The sequence below is a fragment of the Ctenocephalides felis genome, unplaced genomic scaffold (genome assembly GCF_003426905.1).
Source record: "Ctenocephalides felis isolate EL2017-DRISC unplaced genomic scaffold, ASM342690v1 CF-g0.4_SCAFFOLD_00845, whole genome shotgun sequence".
In the NCBI taxonomy this organism is placed as follows: Eukaryota; Metazoa; Arthropoda; class Insecta; order Siphonaptera; family Pulicidae; genus Ctenocephalides; species Ctenocephalides felis.
The window spans coordinates 3,810,282-3,838,065 of NW_020536999.1; the positions used below are offsets into that span (position 1 = coordinate 3,810,282).

Here is a 27,784-nt window from a genome sequence, read left to right on the forward strand (position 1 = left end):
TACTTTTATTTGTTGTATCTATTTTACGAACCGCTTCCAATGAGGTTCTCTAATCCTTCGAGAGTCTTAACACAGGTTCCTGTTAATAATTGAGGACCGTTTTCTGTGATCAAGACATCGTCCTCGATACGAATGGCGAGGCCTCTGTACATTTCCGAAACATCCGTACGACTCGAAGGAATGTAGAGACCTGATAATAATCGATTTAAAAATACGGAAATCCAGGACGCAATAAAATAGTGTTATCATGGCGACAAGGAAAAATCTTATGATAACAAAGTCTTCCATGATGCAGTTATCATAACATTCTTTCTTGCTTTGTTTATATGTAAAATACGCCTGATCGCACAGCAAAGACAATGTCACATATTCACTATCAAGGAACAAGCATAAGATAGCGTTGCCACGACAACGCTATTTTGTGAGGCAGAATTGCCCCACAAACATAAACTTTATATTACTTGGACTTCTAGTCGAGTGCAAAATAAGTGCTCAAACATAGAAGGGTATGTGATGTCACATGTCTGAGCGAACGTTGCTGACGACAATCGCGGGCTCTCCCTATTAATCAAATGCCATATGTCTCATCTTTTATTAATTTCCCGTAGGGTAGTTATAGTAATGGGCCGAAAATCGAAAATGAAAATTAGAATTTTGCATTTCTCGACGTTTTGAAGGTTTCTGAACATTTTGGCATACCTTAGAAACTAAATAGATGCGTGTGTATGTGTGTGTGTGTTTGCATGTCCGCATTTTTCGTCAACGTTTTCGGGCGCACAGATCAACCGATTTAAATGGTTTAAAAAACATTCGATTCCTATTGATAGGGAGATGTGCTGATTAGTTTTTGGCAAAGGCAGGTCCAGCCGTTACGGAGATACGGAGCAAAGAGTGCAGAAAATAAAAATCGAGCTTTTGAGAGAACGGAGTATCGGATTTGAATGATCTAAAAAACATTCAATTTGTAATAATTGGGAGAAGAGGTGATTAGTTTTTGGCAAAGACAGGTCCCGCCATTTCGAAGATACAGAGCTAAATATGCAGAAAATGGCAGATTTGAGTGAACTGAGCGTCCGATTTGAATGATCTAAATTCTGCTTGTATTGACAAAACAATTGCTTTTGAGGATGAAAAATTATTACATCTTTTCTTATTTTCCATAAAATATTTTTGTAATTTTGGATTAAAAATTCAAAAAATTACCCAGGCTAAGCACAGTCTAAGCGCCACTCTGATACAAATGTTTACCCAAGTGCGTTTAGACTGTTTATGTTGGAGCACTTTTTCAATTTTTTGTGAAAACTATTGAAAAATGTGAAAATGCCGCCAAGCTAAGCAGAGTATAAGTAAAAATGTCGCACAGAATTATTTGCAAATAGACTGTGACTATACGGGAGCACTTTTTCAATTTTGAGCAAATTAGACAACTAAACTATTTTTTTGGAATTGAATTCGAAATGAAAATGACGATTGTTAATGTTCTGGAGATAAATTGATTTATGATTTATGATTTACATTTGATTTGTTCAGATATAATAAGATAGCAAAAATAATGAAAGTTACACAGTATTTGTAATAATATATTTGAAAACGTTTAAAATTTCTCGTATATTTCATTACGGTACGGGAAGTTCCAGCAATTTGCCTTAAGGCACGATATGCCATACACCACTAGTTCAATAATATAATCGAAATTGTGATGGCTGATAATTTTGAAATAAATGACATTGTAATACATAACGTATGATATGTGACATTTGATCAATCGGGAGAGTTACGCGATTGTCGTCGGCGATGTTCGCTCATACATGTAACGTCACATACTCTTCTAAGTTTGAGCACTTATTTTGAGCTCTACTAGCAGTCCATGTAATATAAGGTCAATGAAATCAATTCATTAAAATGCTGGACAAAATACAATCGAAAGAATTTTATTACCTGGTTCAATAGAAATAACCATTCCCGGCTGCAATGGTATATTCCTGGGTACCAATGGTGTGTCCTGGACGTCCATACCAATATAATGGGCTACATGATGAGGGCACAGTCCTGGTATCATCTGCACAAAATAAAAGAATATTACAAGTTTGATCTATGTCAATAAAATAAAATCTATGTCAATAAAATCTATTTATATATAGATGGCAAACACGGCCGCTTTAAAATTACACCAATTTTAATTCTTTCAGCATATCATAGATGTCGCCACCGACCGTAGCACGTAAATTTATTATTAGATTTAAATCTAGATAAGATTTACATCATTACAAGATTTACAGAAAAAACAAACCTGACTAATTTGACTAAATGAAATGAGAACAAAATACACGCGTATAAAATATATTTTCAACAAAATCACAAATATGTTGTAAAAAATATAGAGAAGAAATTAAAAATTTTTGAAGTAAAACTTCTTTAGTGTGTAAATCTGTGAAAATACAACGGAAGAGCTAATAATTCGTCATTCGCTCTCGATGATATCATTTCTATACGGGTCGATTGTGATTGGTCGTCGTGTCGCGTAAGAGGATTCTATGACTGTATGCGTATACGGAGTGAAAATAATAAAATAAATGAAAAATCTGTGCCGTGTAAGAAACGTAAGTTTATTGAAATAATTTGTATTATTCGTGTTTACTATATATTTTTCAGAAATTATTTTTATAGACAAGACTGCAGCTGTTCAAAGAATGAGACTGTACCGCCAGCGAAATAATTAAAAAAAGCAGTCAATTAATGTATGTTAATTTTAATTACATGAAGTTCTTCAAACACAATTATTACATGATGAGTGAAGTTGCGAAAACAATATTTAATTATGCGTTCTTCAACATAATAATTCTCTGCATTTTTATAGTAATTAAAAAATATTAAAGCTATATCTTTTTCAGAATTATATCTCAGACAATATTGGAAGTTTAGAGGAAGTCTACGTGTTTTTCGACCATGATGATTATTAAGTTTACAAAGTTGCATATTTTTATGAATAATGAAGAACAAATTGATATTCAGATTTATTACAAAAAATCAAGCACAACAATAGTTTGTTGTATCATTTATATACAGATATACTTCATAATGGGGACATCTATGTTTATTTATTGGTAGTGATAATAAAATTATTCAAGATTGCTATATTACAGCTGTCCACTGTATGAACGAGTATTATAGAATTTATTAATCAGCAATTACTTCATTTTTCTAATAAAGGTTCAAGTCCTAGATGCTAACTACAATGACAAACCAAAATTTAAATATCACACACATTTTTAATGCTAATATAAATATATAATTTATGATTTATCATTATATAAATGTGTATAACGGTTGACTCTAATAAATGTGTGCATCACGAGTGATACCATATTACAAATGAACATTATTCAAAATTGTTATATGATGTATTTATTTTTTCGATCCCTTTTCACTTACCCTGGCGATTTCTGGTGCAGTAGCATTCCTCATAAATCCGATTCTCCTCAATTCGACACCAAACAAGGCGCACATCCTATTGAACAAAGTGTCCAGAGTCGGTGGGCCGCTTCCTAACATATTTTCTAGAAGAGCACCCTGCACCCGAAGCACTGCTGCATATAAGATTTTCTGGGGCGAAGAGAAGGAACCAGAAATGGGCCAGGTTCTGGTTATGTCGCTGGTGAAGGAGTTGTACTCGCAGCCTGAAAAATAATTGAAACGGTAATAGACCGATTCTGCCGTATAACAGATAAATATTATGGCAAAGTCTTAACTAATGTTGAAGATTGAAAAACTGTTTATCGTGTAGTTAAAATATAATTTGTAATATCGTGGAAATTCATTTGAAAGCGTTTTTTTTTTAATGATCTTGATTATTTCTGTGCACAAAAATGTTGTGTATTAAAACTGATGATCTTTTTAAAAATATAAATATATTAATTTGTATAAGAATACATACCTATATTTTTTACAATTTTATAAATAATTTGATATATATATATATATATATATATATATATATATATATATATATATGGCAAGGATATGTTGTGAAGAACTCTTCATACTGAATATTAGGGTTTGTCGGTTTTCAAAAACCGGTTTTCTGGCGAAAATTATAGATTTAGAAAACCGGTTTTTTAGCGAAAAAAGTCGGTTTTCACTGTATAAATGGAAAATGACAAATATAGCCAAATATAAAAGATAGATGAAAGCGCTTTGATTCTTGAAATCATATCGGTTCAATAGCATTTGATATCTTATCAGTCTGTAATTGTTTCCAGAAAACTTTTGTATATATTAATTTAGATTAGTATACCAGTGTATAGATTAATTTAAATCAGTGTGACTTCTTCTAGAAGAAGTAACCTCCTCTACTCAAACTTAAAAAAAGAGCTTTTAGTCCTAGAAGCCACAAATTAAAGAACATAAAACGTAGAATTATTATATCAGGCTTTAGAAACAACAACAAAGTATGAGAGTATTATCTATTTCAGGAAATTTTGTGAGTAAACAAAGAAGTCTAAGTAGCAATTTGATAGACGTTCTCAGTTTTTTGAAATCATATTTTATTAAACAAAAAAACAATTAGAATGTTTAAAATTAATTAATTAAAATTTTTCGGAACAGATAATATCCCAGTTTAGCTTAATGGTTTTTAAAACTGAAATTGATATTAACAAGCATGTATCAACATATATCTAATATTTTTTTTTTTATTTTAATGAATGTTTTTTATTTAAATATGTATTATTTTTAATTATTCGAAAACTTTCCTTTCACTATCATAAAAATATTTTCATTCTTATATGTAAAATGCATGAATAACGAAATTAATTAATTTAAAATTATTTAATTAAAATTACTCGGAACAGTTTAGCTTATTTGTTTTTAAAACTGAAATTGATATTAAAAAGTATGCATTTAAATGTATCTAATATTTTTTTTATTTATTTATTTATTTTTTTTAAATGATTTTTTTTTATTTAGGAATGTATTATTTTTATTTATTTAAAAGCTTTCCTTTCACTAAATAAAAATATTTTCATTCTATTATGCGAAAATGATGTATGAATAACGAATAATTATTTTCAAAGTTATTTAATCCAAATAATCTATTATTTTTTTATTCTACTGATTAAAATAAAAACAATTTTGTTTACTATCCATAAAATTGAACAATATATAAATTCAGTCAAATACTGCTCTAAAATTACACTAAAATTGCGGATAAATTAGAGAATATTCGAGCAAAAATTCATTTTCTATTTAAAATTCGAAAACCGGTTTTTTAGTAAAATGAAAATTCGAAAACCGGTTTTCTGAAATGTCGGTTTTTGTATAAACCCTACTGAATATTGATAAAAGCAATGCGGTTGCTCTGCAGTCAGGCGTATATATCAGATAGTCATATAGAAAACCTAACCCAGAAACCGCACAAATGCCAAAAAAAAAACGATCTAAATAACAGAGTGTTTCTGACTCGGCTTCATAACATACCAGTAACGTTGCAGTTTATGTGTAAAACGCCTACATGCACAGCAAATACACGACATTTCGACAGTATTCAGTATGATTCAGTAGCACAATGTTTATACTTCAAATGTCATAAAATATTAATTACATTTTACATTAAATATATATTAAAATCACTATATACCTAACATATTCAGGACATTTCATCCAATTAATAAATGAAAGGAGTTCACAAGGTACACTTTAATGAACTAGTCATGCTAAACTTTCTCCACAAAATAAATATAATATCATATTTATATTCTTAATGATCTATGAAACAAAATCAGTTATTTATTCAAAATATTTATAAAATTAAATTAAATTTATCAAAAACTGAACATCATGTTGAATATTTAGAAGTGAATTATAAATTAATTTATAGATTAACATTGGTTAATAATCTATATTGTTGCACTACTCTCTACAAAAGCATTCTGGAATATATTTATGCCCAACGGTGCTTTTTCAAATTCAATGTTAAAAATATATCCCTAAATCACAGAAATAAATCAGCATTTTGTATTAAATAAAACTAGCTGTAAGTGGAATTCTGTCTTAAGGCAATTAAGGCATCGTGCCTTAAGGCAAATTGCTGGAACTTCCCGTACGAAAAATTATTATTTTTTTTAAAAACGATTAACATTTTTGAAAAAAATTTACTTCGAAAAAATAAAATTTTTGACAAAAAATTACTTTTTTTTAAAAAAAAAATTTTTTTTTTTTTTTTTTTTTTTTTTTTTAATGTTTTCTTTATTTTGACATATTTTGAAAGATCTAAACTTTTTTTCAAAGCAATCGTACTGCTTTAACTGCATAAAGACGAAATATCAAACTGCGTAAGCGCCGCGTCAACGTCTAACGCGTAAACATTGGTACGGAACCCATAGGAATGTGAACCAAAATTATACTTATTGTTAAAATCTCTATAAAATATCTGATAATTTGATGTGCATATGTCTAATGATCATTTTTGACCGCCAAATGGCATTTTTTTATACTTTTTTCATTAGATCTCCGAAACCGCTAGACCTGCCTTTATGAAAATTTGATCAATTCTTCACCTTGTCAATACAAGTAAAATGTTTTTTGAATTATTAAAATCGGACGCTCCGTTCTCTTAAAAACTGAATTACCGTTTTCCGCACTTTTTGCCCCGTATCTTCGGAACGGCTAGACCTGACTTCGCCAAAAACTAATCAGCACGTCTCCTTATCAATACGAATCGAATGTTTTTTGAAAAATTCAAATCAGTTGATCGGTGTTCCCGAAATCGTCGACGAAAATTTGTATCCACACATACATACACACACGCACACACACACACACACACACACACACACACACACATCCATTTTTTCTAAGGTATGCCAAAATATTCAGAAACCTTTGAAACGTCGAGAAATGCAAAAATTTTCATTTTCGATTATTTTGCGATTACTATAACTTGCCCTACGGGAAGTTAATTATCACTTTAATAAAATTGAATCTTCTGTCGTAATAAAATTCACATCAACTAATACTTATTACTGTGATTACTGTGAATGTAGGGAAGTCGGAGCGTAACATGGCCTTGCCATAACATTTTTCTGAATAAATTCCCATAAATCTAGGACATCTGTGGTTTTATATTTTTTATCTAACCTGCGTCCATAAGCACTAAGTCTCCTTTGGCGATCTGCCTATTGTTATCCGTGTAGTGTATTCTATTAGCCCGGGCACCGCCTGCCACAACTGGAGGATAGGCCAGGCGTTTTGCTCCCAATTTTAGGCACTCGGCGTCAATTCGGGCGTGGATTGCACGCTCATTCATACCTGAGGTAAAGGACAAATGTACCAATAACATTGACCAAAAGTCGCCCAGTACAAAATAAGTTTTAAAATGTGGTGCAGTAAACGGAGAGGAAAAAAGGGTATAACCTCTGAATTTTTTTACTGTGCTCCGAATTGAATGAAATTTTCGAATTAGGTTCATCTTACCCTCAAGTTCAAAAGTGAAAACAATTCTGGTTCGGGGGATGACACCCCTTCTCAATTGTGTAATTACATTTTTTCAAAATAAAGTTGGAAATCGATAGAAGAACTACTTAATTATAAGAAAAAAATGTCTTTTATAGTTTTTCAAAAAAACTAATACTTTTCAAGTTACAGGCCACTAAAGAATCATATATTTTTGGCGTTTTTCTTCGTTTTTTTGCAAATATCTTCTAAAATATACATTCTAACAAAAATCATGTAATGAACAAAATAATGTCAATAAAAATCTTAATAAATCGGTATTACATAAGGTGTTTCAGGAAAAATATTAATCAAGGTTTGAAAGAGCAAAGTCGTTTTTTATTTCGTTCAAGATTTAATTGTGGTATTTAAAGCCATTGAATGGCGAGGTTTTGCATTTTATGCATTATTGGGTTTTATAGTGCTCAACATAAGTAAAAAATGAGTGCTGTTGCAAGTTTTTTGAGTGTAAAATGAGTGAGCTATCATGCAAATAAGAAGCATATACGATGTTTTTTTTTTTAAATCATATGATTTAATGAGCGCCATTTCCACCAGAATTAAATTAATTCACATTTCATCTAGATTTCACTTTATTATAGACATCTTGATGGATTCTAGCAGATTCACTAGTTTAGTACAAACTATTTTCAGAAAACTCACGATTTTATAAAAACTTTTCTTTCCAATTTTTTTAAAAATCGAAATCATTTTTATCATATAGCATATAGATAAAAATCAAAGGAATCTTTCTGGCTTATCATTGTTTTTTACTATTTTTCTTTCACACAAAAATTGACAGAGTTATGAATGTTCAAAGACTGCGCGGCCGCGCAAATTGAAAAAAAAAGTTTGTATAAAATCGTGAGTTTTCTGAAAATAGTTTGTACTAAAGTAGTGAATCTGCTAGAATCCATCAAGATCTCTATAATGAAGTGAATAAATACTAGATGTAATGTGAATTACTTTAATTCTGGTGGAAATGGCACTCATTAAACCATATGAAAAGACATCGTATATTCTTTTTATTTGCATGATAGCTCACTCATATTATACGCAAAAAAGTTGTAACAACACTCATTTCAAAGCTTATGTTGAGCACTATAAAACTCAATTTCACCGAAATTACATAAAATGTAAAACCTCGACACTAGATGGCTTTAAATACAACAATTAAATCTTGAACGAAAAAAAAACGACTTTGCTCTTTCAAATCCAGCTTAATATTATTCCTAGAACGCTTTATAAAATACCGATTTATCAAGATTTTTATTGACATTATTTTGTTCATTTGATGATTATTTTCGTTAAAATGTATATTTTTAGAGATATTCGCAAAAAAACGAAGGAAAACGCCAAAAATATATAAATTTTTAGTAGCCACTAACTTGAAAAGTATATGCTTTTTTTAAAAAACATTATATAACATTTTTTTCTTACAATTAGTTCTTTTATCGATATCCGATGTTATTTTGAAAAAAAAAAAATTACACCACTGAGAAGGAATGTCATCCCCCAGGAAGTGGCAAAAGAGTGTAAATTATTTTCACTTTTGAACTTGAGAGTAAGGTGAACCTAATTCCAAAATTTCATGCACATTAGAGCCAAAAATTAGACCCAAAATACTCCATTGGCTGGAGTAGTAAATCATTGAAAAAAATTGATAAAATGACGCTTGAAGACGTCCAGTACAAAATAAGTTTTAAAATGTGTTAAGGGGCAAAACTAGTGTAACCGCCTAAAAAAAAGCTGATGATTGGGAATTTATATTAAAAAAACTACTATATCAATCATTTCAAAATTTTAGGAATATATTTATACATGTTTTAAGAATACATAGTAAAATTTTTGAAAAAAAAAATTAAATATTTTTTAAGTTATCGTCGATCTCCAACGGCGCGACAAAAAAAGGCCCCTCACTGCTGCAGTGATTCCGGCCTTCTACGTGGATGAAATAAAAAAAAAATCTCGTTAAACTAGATGATATTGTCTGTAAAATGAACTACGATAAAAAAAATAAATCAAAAACTGACAAAATGCGGCGTTTTAAAAATACAGTCGAATTTTACCCAAAATTTTGGTCATTTCCGGACTGCCAAAATTGGATTTTTGATCCGATCAAAAAATCGATAGTTCATTTTACGGAGAACTATATATAGAACATGTAAAAAAAAAATTGATAGTGATCGGATAATTTGTTTTTGAGTAATCGATGCAGCAAATTCGGAAAATGCTGTTTCGAGAAAAACGCGTTTAAAGATAAAATGATCGTTATACTATATATATACTATATATATACTCGTTTAAATGGCTGTAACTCAAAAAACTATTTAAGATATCGATTTAAAATTTTGGTATGTTATTTTTAAAGGTATAACCTATCGAAATATGGAAAAATTGAAAATTTGATTTTTTAAAAATTTCACACTAGGTGTACCCACCACTTACTATTACTATACTATTACAATTGTTACTATTATTATCCCTTACCTGGTCTGCTGGCTGCAATAGTGTTATTAAATGCCTTGCCCGTAATCTCGCAAGCCCGTCTGATGATGGCAATTTCAGCCGGAGATTTAACCAGCCTCATCTTCTGGACATGAGCAGCTGGTGATCTAAATAGAGCCGTCGAATGATTTCGTCTGGCCTCGTCCAGGACTTTGGCAGTACCAGGATGCTCGCACTCGCGCTCGTCGAACCACATCGAAAAACGACGCTCGGATTTCAATAAACTGGAAAATGAAAAATCTCATATATAAAAATGGATCGCAAAATGTGTTGGTAAGCGCATAACTCAACAACGTCTGGACCGATTTGGCCAACTCTTTTTTTTTAAATGTTCGTTCAAGTCCAACGATGGTTCTTACGGCGAGACAAAATCGAATAATTGCCGGGAGAACCCTAAAAACAGCCCTTTGTTTTTTCTCATACAAACGCTTTCTAACTAAAGCGTAGAATCAATTTGAGCTTTATTGCTATTATATAGAAATAGATATTCACAACACTTCACCTAATCAAATGATCTCCATTTGCACAAGTTAACCGTTTTTACTTTCTTTTCAAATATCTCATTATTTTATCTTATTCTATTTATAAATAATATTGTTACATTCTGCATTATATGTAATTTTATGTTAAGCATTTTATGTTAATAACTATATATTGTAATTTTGTATATATTTTAATTGTTATTCATTATGTAAAATAATTGTATTTTTAAGTCCTCTTGGAAGAAATCTGTGGGCTATATATTTAAAATAAATAAATAAATGAATAAATAAATAAGTTCATATTAAATTGCAAGCACTAACTGTATACTCCTCCTAAACGATTATTCGGATTTTGATAAATCTTTCTGAAGTTTGTTAAGGACATTTTCTAAGATGAATGTGATTATAAAGTACTGGGATGTATGTGCAATGTTGTAAAAATAAATGGAAACTAGCTGTAAGTGGAGTTCTGTCTTAAGGCAATTAAGGCATCGTGGGCATAAGGCATTTTGCTGGAACTTCTCGTACAAAATATTATTATTTTTTCAAAAACGGTTAACATTTTTGAAAAAATTTTACTTCAAAAAAATTAGATTTTTGACAAACTAGGAATTTGACAAAAAATTACTTTTTTGAAAAAAAATGTTTTCTTTATTTAGACATATTTTCGAAATTCTGAACTTTTTTTCAAAGCAATCGTACTGCTTTAACTGCATAGAGACGAAATATCGAAGCGTGTAAGCGCCGCGTCGCCGTCTAATGAATAAGCATTGGTACGGAACCCATAGGAATGCAAACAAAATTTATACTTATTGTTAAAATCTCTATAAAATATTTGGTAATTTGATGTGCATATGTCTAATGATCGATTTTTGACCGCCAAATGGCTCATTTTTCCTCCATATCTCCAAAGTCGTTGGACCTGCCTTTCCAAAAATTTTAACAGTTCTTCACTCAGTTAATACAAATAAAATGTGAATTATTAAAATCGGATGCTCCGTTCTCTTAAAAACTGAGTTACCGTTTTCGGCACTTTTTGCCCCGTATCTTCGGAACGGCTAGACCTTCCTCCGCCAAAAACTAATCAGCACGTCTCCTTATCAATACGAATCGAATGTTTTTTGAATTATTCAAATCGATTGATCCGTGTTCCCGAAATCGTCGACGAAAATTTGAATCCGCACACACATACATACACGTACACACACACACACACATCAATTTTTTTCAAGGTATGCCAAAATGTTCAGAAAGTTGTGAAACGTAAAGATTTATAAAACTTTTCATTTTCGATTTTTTTGCGATTACTATAACTTGCCCTACGGGAAGTTAAAAATGCAAAAAACGACATGTCATTGTTTGCATTGAAAACAAATGAAAACTATCATTTGCCAAAAATTTCAATTTACTTATGAACCTAGACAATATTAGAATATGTATAATAAATTTATGATTATGAATAAGAAAAATGAATTGTCTACATAATTATTGCCAAAAAGCATCTGAGATGTGCCAGAAATTAAAATAATATAAGATACAGTAGATGTATGGCAGATTGAATGATACACATATGAACAGGATGTGACAAATTAATTCACTTAAAATATGAAATTAAGTATTAATCAGGGTCGGTCTTACCTTTAATGCGATGCATGCGAAAAATACCAACGCACGCCTTAGGGGGCGCCAAGACAAGATTCGGATATTAAATTTTCAATATAGTTTTTTTTAATATATAATTTCTTTGCATCTTTTACTAATCTTTCCACAATATTTTTAAAATTCGTAAAAATATCACTTTATAACAGCAAATGGGAAAGTAGAGATGAATACATACAATATGGCCCTCACGATATCGATTAGGAGAAGTTTAAGATGCAATTTTGGATATCTTAAATAATAAAAAATTAAATTAATTTAATCCAACATGAAGTACCAGTGTTATGTTATGATTACTATTTTATATTATCAAATTTTTTGCTTGCCATGCCGGCCGCGCCTAACACGACATTTTTACCATACATTTTTACTTAGGCTTGGATACGCATGGTGAGCGTTACGATTATTAAAACCGTATCGTATAATATGTTTAATGTAAAACAAAAAAGGGACCTTATTGACGAGCAAAATACAAAGAGTTGACAAGAAACTCTACTTACTTATGGTTATGTTTAATAATGAAAGGCTAGAATTTTCTTGCTCTCTATGATTTGTCCAATAGAATAAATCGCATAAAATAGCCAAAAAAATAATTAAAATGCTTCAAAAGCCAAATATTAATTAATGATAATTTTAAAATAAACTGTTAAAACAGGTAAAATAATAGGGAGGTGGGTGCTAGAAAATATCATGCGGGCGCGTTCCTGATATATAATATATATATTAAATTATTACTAAGTAAATGTACTTTATATATTATAATTACTAAGAACCAGTAAAATTTGATACGAAATTGAAAAAATTATAGGCAACATTATTGAAACAATTATTTTGGGTGGAAAATGTGGTGAAATTGAGACTCATCATTTTATTTAAAGCAGTTCCACATTTAACATCGTTCATATTATGTATGTATATGCATTTTGGCGTGAACAGTAATTTAAAAAACAATAATTATCATTTTTAGGTAAACGGTAAAATATTAGTATATTATATTAAAAGTATTGTAGACATGGGCACAGAACAACGTCTTTCGGGTCATCTAGTTATTATATAAGTGTGGGTAATGGTTGACGACACTAATAAATGTGTGCATCACGAGTGTTGCCATATTACTAATAAACAATAAATTCAAAATTGTTATATGATGTATTTATTTTTAACTTAAATGCCATATACTGTTTAAAAGACTTCAATTTCCAATATAGTGTGGGAATTGAGACTCATCATTTTATTCAAAGCAGTTCTACATTTAACACCGCTCATATTATAAATGTATATGCATTTTGGCGTGAAGAGTAATTTAAAAAACAATAACTATTACTTTTAGGTAAACGATAAATATTAGTATATTAAATTAAAAGTATTGTAGACATGGGTACAGGACAACGTCTGTCGGGTCGTCTAGTGTGAAATAAATACATTTTGTATTTATTATCAATTTATTCCCTTACCCGCTCAAGTAGCTAGTGATATGCGAGTAGGGATAAGCCTCGTCAACCCCATAAGCCATAGGGGCTCCTTCGACACCGGCCTGGACGCCGCCCCATTGTGGTATCGGCTGATCTTTGGGTTGCAGGAACATAATACTTCGCATACGTCCAGAAAGCATCAGAATAACCAGAGCACAATCCGGTTCCTGACATCCAGTCATGTATAAGAAATCCGTGTTTTGGCGGAAACTGTACGGAGTGCGGTCGGCCGAGAATTTCATCGCGGATGAGGCCAAAACCACCTGGAGAAAAAATATTATAATATATAATTATGTTATACATTATCTTATATCTTATATATAAAAATGGAGCTCTCGATAAAATGATCCGCTAAAACTCGAAAACGACTAAACCGATTTGGCCAGTCTTAGTCTTGAAAAATTCGTGCCAATCAGTAGGTTGTCGGAAAGGTGAGATGTTATTTCAAAATCGCGTAGAAACTTTACATTTTTAATCTGAACATTTTTGTAGAAGCGTAATTTGAATAAAACAATGGACGGTGGCTAATACGTCAGATGTCAAACGTTTTTGACAGATGATGTTCAATTACTTTTAATTGGATTATGATTAAAGTTAGTAAACGTTTTGACGTAACCAAATTGACGGCTTAAAATATATTTTAAAAATATAAAGCGTTGTAATACAGTATGTTATTTCTTAATATGTGTACTGAGTTATAAAAATATAAAATCAAATATTCTTCTAACAGAAGAAACTAAAAAATTGCAATGCACACTTGCATACTCTATTTTTATTAGTTGCGAATCGACGGTTGGATATGATATGAGAAGTACTTTTGGAAAATGTTTTAAAAATATACAATATTATACTAGAGCTATGAAATTTCAGTATGTTATTGCCTAATATATGTACTCAATTATAAAAATATAAAATCACATATGTTTCAACCAAAAAAATGCTATAAATGTGCAATTTTGTAAACAAATGCACTTTTGCAATAGTTGCAAGTCCACGGTTTGATGAGTATTTTGAAAAATATTTAAAAATATAAAACGTTATACTAGAGTTACAAAATTTTGGTATGTTATTTCTTAATATGTGTACTAAATTATAAAAATATAAAATCGCACATGTTTCTTACAAAAACAGCTATAAATTTGCAACTCAGTAAAATCATGTAATAGAGCCGCAAGCGTTACTACAAACTCAACAATATCAACATTTTTAAAATGTTAATATGAAAATGCACTTTTTGGCATATTTTTCTCAAACACGGTACTCTGAAATATCTCATTTGTATAATTATATACTCATTGGTATTTATAAAACATATCGATCAAAGGGACATTTTGTCGAATAATATTTTCCCAGTTATAATTTCCCAGAATTTATCAAAGAATGGATAGTAATATATGAAAGTCCGGGGTTAAAAAGGTCCAACACCGATTTGTCAAAGACCAGTAAAGTTAAGCATTGTTTAACAACAATATTTGAAAGTAGAGGGAAAAAAGATGTATAACCAGCTATAACCTTGATTCTCATGACTTTGCTATCGGGAGATAAATATTAAAAAAAAGGAACTCTACTGACGAGCAAATTGAATTGTTGAGAGAAAAATATATAAAGGACTCAGAACAACAATATATAAAAGGACTCTACTGATGAGCAAATTAAACTAGTTGGTATTGGTATTTAGCCTTGAGGTAAGTTACATGAACTTCCCGATATGTGTAATAAATGTGTATAAAAAATAAATATGTGTATAAAAATAAATTAATTTATGAGTGGACTTGTTACACATAATTGAAAACGAACGAACTTTAACTCGGAGTATTTTTAAAGAGCAACTTTTCAAAAATCAACAATTATTATATTTGAACCAGTTTCCGTAGGATTTTGATGATTTAGTATGTTAATTAAAATCAAGTACTCCATTGTTGTTATACCTAGTAAATCGTCTAATTTTAATTTTAACAAACGTCAAAAAAACTACTCATTTTTTCAAACTTAGCAGAATTTTTAAATTTAAACTACTTGTGGTAAGGCCGTAATATATGATATAAATCAGGGCTTCTTAAACTTTTTTATATAGCGACCCCCCTCAAGCTTAGGAAATTTTAAACGACCCCCTCCTCCAAATAATAAAATATATATTAACCGTTATCGCACTATTTTACAATGTAAATAAAATAAGGATTGAAGAATATGTACCCATTCATGTTATATATAATTGGAAACGTTGACATAAAACTATATATATATATATATATATATATATATATATATATTTAATAGAAAAAATAAACTTTTGTAACAAATTCTTTATAAGAAAACATAAAACTATATCTACATATTCAATAGAAAAAATAAACTTTTGTAACATTTTTTTTATGAAAACCTATTATTAACATCAAACAATATTAATGTGATGAATGCGATTGTTTATTTTTACACAAATAATTAAATCTAGGCTCAATTTAAGTTAGTGCAGATCGTAATAAATTTTCAACGTTTATTAAAGTTATTGGAAACGTATTTTGATTTTATGTAAGTTAATGTAGAAAAGACTGATTCACATAAATATGTTGCACAAAATGGCAGTAATTTGTTTATTGCCATTTCCGATAGTAGGGAATATTCTGATTTGATTTCAATCCAAAATTCATGCACAGGCACTTGAGAAAATCTGAGTCGCAAGGTAGTATCACTTGCTAATTCGGTAAATTCTTCTTGTGCTTTTAAGTTTAAAAAATTAATTTCTTCCATTTCAATTGAAAATGGATTGCAAATCCATTGTTGTGTATCAATATCATTGAGAAAATACCTATGCATGTAAACTTCCATATTCTTCAAATGATTAACTATAATTTTTGTTATGAGTATTTTTTTTTGAAATATTGTTACTAATTATATACTCGTCAGTAAATGGAAACATTTCGAGCGATCCACTTTCTACTCTGTTTTTCCATATAAGAATTATTTTAACAAAGACCTCAAGTTTATTTCTTAACATAAACATATTAACGCAGACTCCCTGCATTGATAAATTCATATCATTGATATTATCAAAAATATTGGCCAAATAGCATAGCTTGACCCCCACTTTAAGAAGCCCTGATATAAATCATATATTATCAGACCATGATATAAATCGCAAAAAAAGTTCCATGAAAATCGGCTTAAATTTTGTTTTCAATAGTTAATTACAAGAAAACGGCTCGGTAGATTTCCACCAAAAAATAATCAGTGTCATTTCCAAATAATATCTTTCGAACAGTTTTGATTTTTTAAAATCGATTCACAACTGCGGGCTAAAACGTGGACGAAATTTCTTTAACTTTTCTGCGATTTATAAAGAAATCGTCTCACAAAACTGACAAACAATAGTCCTCATCGAGATACATCGAATGGCTTTTAAATGTTTGAAATCGGTCTAGCTGTTTTTGAGAAAACGTCGATTTACGACAAAAAAATCTATTAACACACACACATATACTTTTGCCTTAAATTTGGTCTCAATGGCTTGAAACATCGAGAAAACATAAAATTAGCAAATCGGATTTTTTGATGAAAACATTGATTAATTATTATGTTAATTATTGTCTTACAATATAGTTGATGCTGTCCTTGCTCCTGACATCGCTGGCAGATCTGATCAAATCCAGTAAACGATATCGCCTTTCTTCAAACTCGGTAAGGGCGATGCCGGGGATGAGTTCAGGTTTTCCCTGAATAGGCGACGGCTAAGGGTGAAAAATAAAATAGTTAGAACAAAAACAAATATACATATATATATATATATATATATATATTTATATAGTTTGATATGTAATTTTTATCTACCGGTGGAAAGGCGATCGGAGGCGTCGGCTGCAAAGGACTAGGGCTGGCTGTTTCTGCTGCACCAGCCGTCAAAGATCCGAGACCAGCTGCTGCATTTGTGGACGCAGTGGTTGGGTTGTGTGTGGTTCGTTCAAATCGTAAAGAAGATGCTAATTGAAAAAAGAAATACATGCGATAAAGCAATATCTTATATTTATATATATATATATATATATATATATATATTAGGGTGGTCCTTAAAATGGTCATTTTCGAATTTCCTTGCTCCCACGGGCTCAAATGGTTCCAAATTGATAAAAGACAATTCTCTGAAAGTTTTAGCTCTTAATATTATCGTTTAGATAGAGCGCAATTCAATCAAAGTTTGTATGGGAAGAGCATGGAAAATTTTTTATATTAATATTATATATATATATATATATATATATATATATTATTTTTCATAGCAAGCTATACAAAGTACATTCAGCTACATTTGTTACAGTTATATATTATTTGTCTGCGTGAGAAGGATCGCCATCCTGCGATAGCGCCTTCATAGAAGTTATGTTATATTTTGTAGTAAATCATTGCAGATTCTTTTCTTATATATAAAAATGAATCGCAAAATGTGTTGGTAAGCGCATAACTCAACAACGCCCGGACCAATTTGGCCAATTCTTCTTTTAGAATGTTCGTTCAAGTTCAAGGATGGTTATTATGACGAGAAAAAGTTGAATAATTGCCGGGAAAACCCTAACAACAGACCTTCTCTTTTTCACATACAAACGTTTTCTAACTAAAACGTAGAATCAATTTGAGCTTTATTGCTATTATATAAAGTTCATATTAAATCACAAGCACTCACTCTATACTCCTTCTGAACGACGATTACTCGGATTTTGATAAATCTTTCTGAAGTTTGTTAAGGAAATTTTCTAGGATGTATGTGATTATAAAGTACTGGGATGTATGTGCAATATTGTAGAAATAAATGGCAAAAATCGCAAAAACGACATATCATTGTTTGCATTGAAAACAAATGAGAACTATCATTTGCCAAAAATTTCAATTTACTTATGAACCTAGACAATATTAGAATATGTACAATAAATTTATGATTATGAATAAGTTGCGAATATGAATAAGAAAAATGAAATGACTACATTATTATTGCCAAAAAGCAGGTAAGATGTGCCAGAAATTAAAATAATATAAGATACAGTATATGCATGGCAGATTGAATGATACACATATGAACAGGATATGACAAATTAATTCACTTAAAATATGAAATTAAGTATTATTCAGGGCCGGTGCTACCTTTAATGCGCTGCATGCGAAAAACGAGTGCACGCCTTAGGGGGCGCCAACACAAGATTCGGATATTAAATTTTCAATATAGTTTTTTTTTTAATATATAATTTCTTAGCATCTTTTACTAATCTTTCCACAATATTTTTAAAATTCGTAAAAATATCACTTTATAACAACAAATGGGCGAATAAAGATGAATGTATACAATTTGGCCCTCACGATATCGATTAGGAGAAGTTTAAGATGCAATTTTGGATATCTTAAATAATAAAAAATTAAATTAATTTAATCCAACATGAAGTACCAGTTTTATGTTATGGTTATGGTTATATTAACCGTTTAAAAGGCTTCAATTTCCAATATAGTGTGGGCATTTAGTCGTCATCATTTTATTTAAAGCAGTTCTACATTTAACATCGCTCATGTTATAAATGTATATGCATTTTGGCGTGAAGAGTATTTTAAAAAACAATAATTATTATTTTTAGGCAAACGGTAAATATTAATATATTATATTAAAAAATTGCAGACACATTAATCTAAATCTATTATCTATTATCTCACTTTTTAGGCCAGCATGTTGGTGCCAAATTGCCCGCACAGTCGCCCCTTGACAGTTGAGCAGTTTCGCGAACATCTCGTCAAATTTTTTGCACTAAAGATCCTCAGTTTCCTCAGTTTTTGCAAAAAAATAATACTCTGAAAAAATTTTGAATCACATTTTAGAGAAAAAGATCACGTCAGGAAAATTTACTAAAAATTTTGATTGCGTAGATTTCAAATAAATAAAAGATCCGTCGTTTGTTTTTCGGCTTCGACTGTTTTTATGAGAAAAAATAGGAGAAATTAAAAATTATATTCTGTGTTTGATTTTACAATGCAATTTGGAAAATAAATATTTGTTTATGGTGTATTTTAGGAAACGCTTTGATGGTGATTGTAGAAACGTAAAATTTTGTGTCGAATTTTGGACAAACAACGAAATTTGAGTGATTAGGTGATGGTATCTAGATGAATGTTATTTGTCATTTTTTAAAAATAATTTATATTTAATTACCCAAAAAGGGTTCCGCGATATTAATGATGTATGGAAAATTAATAACCCGAAAGTTAAGTTTATGTTTTCACCAAAAAATACAATTTTGCCAATTTTATGTTTCAAAGTCATTCTAAATCTTTTGTCTTCAAAATTTGATAAAATATGTTAAGGGTCGTCCATTAATCACGCAAGGTTTTAGGGGAGGAAAGGTTCGTCATTGTAATTAGCATTTAGAAATGAATCTTCATTAGAGAAATGAAGTAATTGCTGATTAATAAATTCTATAATATTTGTTCACACAGTGGATTATGTTAAACAACGCCTAAACAAATATTGTTTTCGCAACTTCACTCATCATTTAATATTTGTGTTTGAAGAACTTCATGCAATTAAAATTAACATACAATCATTGACTGCTTGTATTTTTTTTTACTTTTTCGCTGGCGATATAATCTCATTCTTTGAACAGCTGTAATATCTGTCTTGCCTAAAAAATATTTTCCATTTTAATAACATCAAAGATTTATAGAAACTACGAATAATATAGAAATAATTTCTAATCAATAAACTTACGTTTAGTACACGGCACAAATGTTTAATTTGTTTTATTATTTTCAAGGAACTGGGTAAAATATTCTTCTGATTCAAGCATTTTTCAATAAATCAAGATTTGTACTACGATGTAACTTTAAAATGTTTATTTATCAATGCCTATTTTCTTGTTGATATCGGAGCGCATAAAACGTTGATGCCGTTACGCATACAACGAGAGAATTCTATTCACTCGACACGACTACTAATCACGATCGACCCGTATAGAAATGATGTCATCGAGAGCGAATGACGCACAGTTCTGCCGTAACGCCTAAAGAAGTTTTACTTCAAAAAATCAAAAAGTGTATAATTTTTTCTCGTAACTAAAAAGGCACGTCATTTTTGGTGGGAGGGGGCTAATTTTTAATATTCCCACTTATCACCAAGAGAAAAAATCCTTAAAAAATCGATCACGTGATCAATGGTGTTACCCTAGGGTATTTATATGATTTATGGCTAAACCAATTGCAAAAATTTTATATGCATTTGATGAGGACCGTCTTAGAATAGTTTTGCGTGACCATCGGCCAAGCCGTTTCTTTTTAATTAGTAGAAAAGTACCAAAGTCTTAGCTTAAGGGGGTATTCCAGTGTAAAGCGATGAATTTTAGGTCATTTTTAAGGTGTCAAGTGTTAAAGATTTTTTGAGTTTTTGAGAGATCCCGTTTAGACTGTGACTATACAGGAGCACTTTTTCAATTTTGTGCAAATTAGGCAACTACTTTTTTTTTTGAAATTTAATTCGAAATGAAATGACGATTGTTAATGTTCTGGAGATAAATTGATTTATGATTTACATTTGATTTGCTCAGATGTAACAATAAGATAGCATAAAAATAATGAAAGTTACAGTATTTGTAATAATATATTTGAAAACGTCTAAAATTTCTCGAATATTTCATTACAGTACGGTAAGTTCCAGCAATTTGCCTTAAGGTACGATGCCATACACCACTAGTTAACTTCCCGTAGGGCAAGTTATAGTAATCGCAAAAAAATCGAAAATGAAAATTTTTATATATCTTTACGTTTTAGAGGTTTCTGAACATTTTGGCATACCTTAGAAAAAATGGATGTATGTGTGTGTGTGTGTGTGTGTGTGTATGTGTGTGTGTATGTGTGTGTGTATGTATGTATGTATGTGTGTGTATGTATGTGCGGATACAAATTTTCGTCGACGATTTTGGGAACACGGATCAACCGATTTGAATAATTCAAAAAACATTCGATCCGTATTGATAAGGAGACGTGCTGATTAGTTTTTGGCAAAGGCAGGTCAAGCCGTTCCGAAGATACGGGGCAAAAAGTTCCGAAAACGGTAACTCAGTTTTTAAGAGAACGGAGCGTCGGATTTTAATAATTCAAAAAACATGTATTGACAAGATGAAAAATCGATACAACTTTCATGAAGGTAGGTCCAGCGGTTTCGGAGATATAGAGGAAAAAGTAAAAAAATGAGCCATTTGGCGGTCAAAAATGATCATTAGACATATGCACATCAAATTATCAGACATTTTATAGAGATTTTAACAATAAGTATACATTTTGTTAACATTCCTATCGGTTCCGTACCAATGCTTATGCGTTAGACAGCGACGCGGCGCTTACGCGCTTTATATTTTGTCCCTATGTAGTTAAAGCAGTACGATTGCTTTGAAAAAAAAGTTCAGATCTTCCACAATATGTCAAAATAAAGAAAAAAAAATTTTTTTTCAAAAAAAAATTTTTTTTTTTCAAAAAAAACTAATTTTTTGTCCAATTTATAGTTTCTCAAAAATCTTATTTTTTCAAAGTAATTTTTTTTCAAAAATGTTAATCGTTTTAAAAAAAAATAATAATTTTTGGTACGGGAAGTTCCAGAAATTTGCCTTAAGGCACGATGCCCTAATTGCCTTAAGACAGAATTCCACTTACAACTAGTTAAGCACTTATTTTGCGCTCGACTTAGGCACTCGATATATTATAAGGTCTACAATAGGGTCAATACAAAATACATTATCAATCATAACAAAACACACGCTGCATATTTCATCGATATATTTTTCAAACGTACAAAATCACTTCAATTTCGACTGGAACAATTTCTCGACATCGGCAATCTCTTTGGCACAGTAGTGGGTCAATATCATTGGTCCCTGATTGGTCACCAATATATCGTCCTCGATGCGCACACCCAGGCCACGAAACTGTTCCGGGACGTCCAGTCGAGTCTCGGGTATGTAAATGCCTTCGGGGAAGAGAGGAAATTGTAAATGAATTGTAAACGAGATATAAGTGGCATGATAAGTTAATATAAATATAATATTGATAATCAATATATCAATTGAAGTTATTCGTGAGTACATCGAGGGAAGAGAAATGTTAAAAACTAATCGATATAATACAAATTTGATACCTCTTGATGTCAAAAAGAACATTTGTTTTCATGAACGACAAAGACTAAACACCATAATGTAAAGAAAAAAAAAACTGGACCGGAACGGTATTGAAAAAATAGTGCCTGCAGCACCACGTCGTGGAAGGTAAAATAAAAAGACTGCAAGATGTAGAAGCAGGGCCGGTCCTGCCTTGCATGCAAAAAATGCGGGCGCAAGCCTTGGGGACGCCGTAACGAGTTTCGGAAATTAAATTTATAATATAATATTTATATTTTTTTATATAAAATCTAGAATTATTTATTTAAAATCTAGAATACTCAATAAAGTATAATAAATATTCAACTTAACTAGGGATACGGAGACACAAAAAGCGTATTTATTTTGCAATGTGATATCAGTAGAAACAATTAACCGATTAATAATTCTGTAAATTATTAAATAACAGCTCTGTTTATTGCCTAATCTACTTATTCAATTGTTTCTTTGTTTGAAGTTACCGTGGAATCGAAAAAGAAATTATTAGCGCGAACCTGCGAAAGATTGAATTAATTGTTGGGCATTATTGACTAAAAATTGCGAGCTGATTTAGTTGAATCGGAACTTGTTAAAAAATATAAACAAATTATAAAAAATGGGGAATCAGTGCTTAGAAAATGACTTGTTTATTCCGAGAAATTGAATTGTAACTTTTGCTTTTGTTGCAAATGTTCCGCATGAATTGCAATCGCAACTTTGAATGTTGAAGACATGCGTGGAACAAATATGAAAAATGGAAGTAAAATTTACTTTGGAACGAAAATCTTAAGGCTTGTTTTATTATTATTATTTATACCTAGTGGTGTCCATACTCAAAATTTAATAATTATTAACTATACAGAAATTATACATATCAAATATAATAAGTTTTCTTTTTCAATATTGTTCAAGAAATGTGTAATTTCTTTGCATTTTTTACTGATTTTTAAACAATACTTCTAAAATACGTTAAAAATTTAACTTTAAAACAACAAGTTGATACTCTGAATAAGGAGAAGTTTACGACGCAATTTTGGATATTGTAAATGATGAAAAATTAAATTAAATTAAAATTTTAAAAATCCAACATGAAATACGAGTGTTATGTTTAAAAATTAAATGCTAGTTTTTTCAAATATTAATATTGTACATACGTTAAAAATGATTGAAAATTTCAAAATACTTGATTATAATCAACCCCCGAATCGCCTCGATTTTCTAAATAAATTTAAAATCAATATATTTTATACGCTTTTAGATTATATCTAATTTTTTGTGCACTAAGTCCAGAATAATTAAAAATTAATTTATTTATTTCACTTAATATTTTTGTTAAATTTAATACTATTCCTGAAATGCATTTTTTAAATTCTATAACTTTAACAAAAATATTAATTCTTTTTATTAATATTAATTCTATGGTAGTCGAACTTACATCCTTAACCAATTTACTACATATTGAATATTACTAAAATGTGAAATAAATAAATTTAAAATCAATATATTTTATACCCTTCTAGATATCTATTTTTTGTGTACTAAATCCAGAATAATTAAAAATTAATTTTTAAAAAATATGTAAATATTTATATAATTTTAATGATAAACTGTTAAAACGGTAAAAATTAATAGGGGGGGGGGGGGAGGCGCTAGAAAAAAAGTTGCATGCGGGCGCTAAGGACCCCAGGACCGGCCCTGTTAGAAGGATGGAGAAAAATTCAGGCGACTGATAACAGAAAATAAACAGAACAAATGTGTTTTATTTTCATCACTCAACAGAGGGTCGCCTGTGCCCAAACCTATAATTATGATACATGTACTTAAACGCTTAACATTTTTATGAAAACACATTTTTGATTTAGTTGAAAATTTTTAATATTTCTCGAATATTAAATAAACTAAAAGTTTATTTAATTTAATCTGGTTTACCTTTTCCAATTCAAATATTTATATAAATTTTATCTAGAATTGAACCTAGGGGTAAATTTACGTGCTACAGTTAGTGGCGCCCTATGGAATGGGTAAACAATTAAAATTAATGTAATGGCATTATGGCCGTGTTTGCAAACTAGGTATTTACAAATCTTTTATCTATGATTGATGACTTACACGAGAGAACAGGAAGCCAAAGCATATTACCGGAAAGTATTGAAGTAGAATAAAATTTGGAAATGTGAATAATACTAATAATAATAAACAAGGGAAGGAAGAGTAACCAATGATAAATAATGCCATCAGAAACCATGCTCCTGTTATGCTTTCAGACATAACATTTATAATATTAATACTAATATATGTATATTCTGGTACCTGGTTCAACTGTTATAATCATGCCTGGATGTATCGGTATCGATCTTGGGATTAATGGTGTGTCATGTACATCCATGCCGAGATAATGTGAAACGTGATGTGGACAGAAGCTATAGGCAAGCTAAAATAAAATAAAACATACAGATTTATTTATATTATATATATATATATATATATATATATATATATATATATAGGGTGTTCCTTAATATGGACATTTACGAATTTCTTAGCTCCCAAGTGCTTAAATGCTTCCAAATTATTAAAAAAAAATTATCTAAAAGTTTTAGCTCTCAATATTAACATTTAGACAATGCGCAATTTAATTAAAAGATTTGTATATTCATATTTACCATATATTCTTGCGCTATCTGTGATAGCATTTGTGAACTCAAATATTAACAATATTTATAAATCCTTAAATTCTAATGAAATGCATGTGGACTGTTTAACAAAATATTTATTCATCGCGGCTTCAAAATTAATTTTGTTGCAAAATATTTATTTAATTGGTGATTTTGACACTCAAATTATCAGCAAGAAATTGCCATCAAAATTACAAGTCTGCTATCACAGATGGCGCAAGAATATACTTAATGATATATGTTAAAAAAAATATACGAAACTTTTAATTGACGTGCGGACTATCTAAATGTTAATATTGCAAGCTAAAACTTTCAGAGAATTGTTTTTTATCAAATTGAAAGCATTTTAGCCCCTGGAAGCAAAGAAATTCGAAAACATCCATATTAAGGACCACCTTAATATATATACATATATATATATATATATATATATACATATATATATATATATAATATATATATATATATATATATATTAGTATCTACCTTTGGTAAATCCTTCTCTGGTACAGTTTTTTTAATAATTCCCTCCTCCTGCAAATATTTACCCAGCAACAAACACATTCTTGTAAACAGCGAATCCAATGTAGGATATCCATCGGTCATCATATTGTAAATGATTTCTTTCTGAGTTTTCAACACAATTTCGTACAAAATTTTTTGAGCATCTGTAAATTTTCCATTGATTGGCCAGGTTCTGGTTATGTCGCTGGAAAATGCATGGTATTCACAGCCTGGGGAAAGGGAATAAAATAAAATTATATATATATATATATATATATATATGTTAATTAAGTTAATTATGAAATTACTAACCTGCATCCATTAAGACCATTTCACCGTCATTAACGACTTGATTATTGTTTATGTAGTGTATAGTATTTGCTCGCTCTCCTCCTGCAACGACTGGAGGATAGGCTAATCTTTGAGCACCCAATTCTCTGCACCTGGAATCGACTTTGGCGTAAAGTGTTTGCTCTGAGACACCTGAAAAATGTCATAAATACACTTCACACTCTGTAGTGATGTATTATTATTATCAAAGCAAGAGCATTATCTTTTACCTGGTACCGAGCTGGTTATAGTATCGTTAATAGCTATACCAGCAATCGCACAACTCTTCTGCATCAAATTCACTTCGTAGCTCGATTTGATCAGTCTCAATTTCTGTATAAACACAGTAGGCGCTTCGACTTTTTGAAAACTATTATCTTTCATGTACTCTTTCATAATATTTGTGATTGCCGGGTAGTCACAGTTTTCAGCATCAAACCACAGTGAATAAGATTTCGTCATGGATTTGAAACTGAAATAAACAAACCAAAAAAAAATGTAATTAAAGTAAATACATATATATATATATATATATATATATATATATATATATATTTATTATATTTATTTATCTATTATCTTACTTGTTTAAGTAACTAGCCAAATCGTCAATGGATTTGGAGAGATCCACATTGAAAAACAAAGGTGCTCTCTGTGGCCCTGTTCTCGGTCCTTCCCACAATTCTGCACTTGCATCATTCGGCCTCAAAAACAAATGAACTTTATCAGGTGCTCCATATATCATAGAAATAACAAGACAACAATCGGGTTCAAGACATCCAGTTAAATATAAAAATTCTGTGTTTTGCCTAAATGTGTATGGGATTTTATCGCTCATGTATTTCTTTGTTGAAGATGGTATCACAATCTAAAGAAAAAGAAATATTAATTAGACTCAAAAGATGTTTTTCTATATGTCTATTACCCTTACCAAATGATTCTGCAGTCTTGCATCAAGCTTACTACTGTAAACCCTAATCAATTCGGCCAATTTCTGTCTTCGTTCCACAAACTCAGAATGTGGAATTCCTGGTATAAGTTCTCCTTCCTTTAATAAATGTGGATGTGTCTGGTGAGTAGGTTGTCCATAATGCACTTTTAATTGTTTTATATCGTTTTGTAATTCCGGAAGTGGTTTTGAAATGGTTTCTGGTTTTATTACTTTTTGAGTTTCCAACGAAAGACATCTTGACACGTAACCTAAAAAAAAGGAAAATAAATTTTGTTTATTAGGTGTTTAAAGTGTTTTGTGTTATATCAAATCTTACCGTTAATTTTGATCTTTCTGTGTAGCTGTTTGAGAGAATTAAACATTTTATAATTTTGATTATATTAATTTTTTTTTCATTACATGTTTCGAGAGGGAGAACTGTCAATGTCAAAACATGGCGGAAATTTATTGGTTGTTTGAGGTTAAAATTTGTTTGATAATAAAAATACAAAATATATGCGCATTAGTATCAAATTTACTATCTACAACAAATAATTAAATATTAAAGTAAATTATAAAAAATATTTTG

At 30.2% G+C, this 27,784-nt stretch overlaps 2 protein-coding genes across 2 annotated transcripts; both read right to left on the minus strand.

The window, feature by feature from the left end:
• Nucleotides 1-17: 17 nt before the first annotated feature.
• On the minus strand, nt 18-22,507 carry LOC113364323 (xaa-Pro aminopeptidase 3-like). Its single transcript, XM_026606812.1, has 10 exons — nt 22,416-22,507; nt 19,295-19,429; nt 17,435-17,583; nt 17,200-17,334; nt 13,592-13,872; nt 9,979-10,220; nt 7,135-7,305; nt 3,433-3,677; nt 1,939-2,059; nt 18-190 (listed from the first exon to the last, which is right to left on the minus strand). Exons 2-10 carry the CDS (start codon nt 19,365-19,367, stop codon nt 24-26), a joined length of 1,584 nt encoding a protein of 527 aa, XP_026462597.1. The 5' UTR covers nt 19,368-19,429; nt 22,416-22,507; the 3' UTR covers nt 18-23.
• On the minus strand, nt 22,334-27,662 carry LOC113373637 (xaa-Pro aminopeptidase 3-like). Its single transcript, XM_026613925.1, has 8 exons — nt 27,533-27,662; nt 27,196-27,464; nt 26,849-27,132; nt 26,495-26,736; nt 26,247-26,417; nt 25,917-26,164; nt 25,066-25,186; nt 22,334-22,589 (listed from the first exon to the last, which is right to left on the minus strand). Exons 1-8 carry the CDS (start codon nt 27,576-27,578, stop codon nt 22,420-22,422), a joined length of 1,551 nt encoding a protein of 516 aa, XP_026469710.1. The 5' UTR covers nt 27,579-27,662; the 3' UTR covers nt 22,334-22,419.
• Between the last annotated feature and the right edge of the window lie 122 nt (nt 27,663-27,784).

Bases quoted from the DNA above. Each gene is read 5' to 3' on its own strand.
- LOC113364323 (XM_026606812.1), bottom strand. From the start codon at position 19,367: ATGTTCGCGAAACTGCTCAACTGTCAAGGGGCGACTGTGCGGGCAATT. The intron at 17,335-17,434 runs GTAGATAAAAAT...TTTCACCCTTAG, and splicing joins CTCCGATCGCCTTTCCACCG to CCGTCGCCTATTCAGGGAAA. The intron at 3,678-7,134 runs GTTAGATAAAAA...ATTATTTTTCAG, and splicing joins CTTAGTGCTTATGGACGCAG to GCTGCGAGTACAACTCCTTC.
- LOC113373637 (XM_026613925.1), bottom strand. From the start codon at position 27,578: ATGTTTAATTCTCTCAAACAGCTACACAGAAAGATCAAAATTAACG. The intron at 26,165-26,246 runs GTTAGTAATTTC...CCCTTTCCCCAG, and splicing joins AATGGTCTTAATGGATGCAG to GCTGTGAATACCATGCATTT. The intron at 22,590-25,065 runs GTACCAGAATAT...TCTTCCCCGAAG, and splicing joins GATTATAACAGTTGAACCAG to GCATTTACATACCCGAGACT.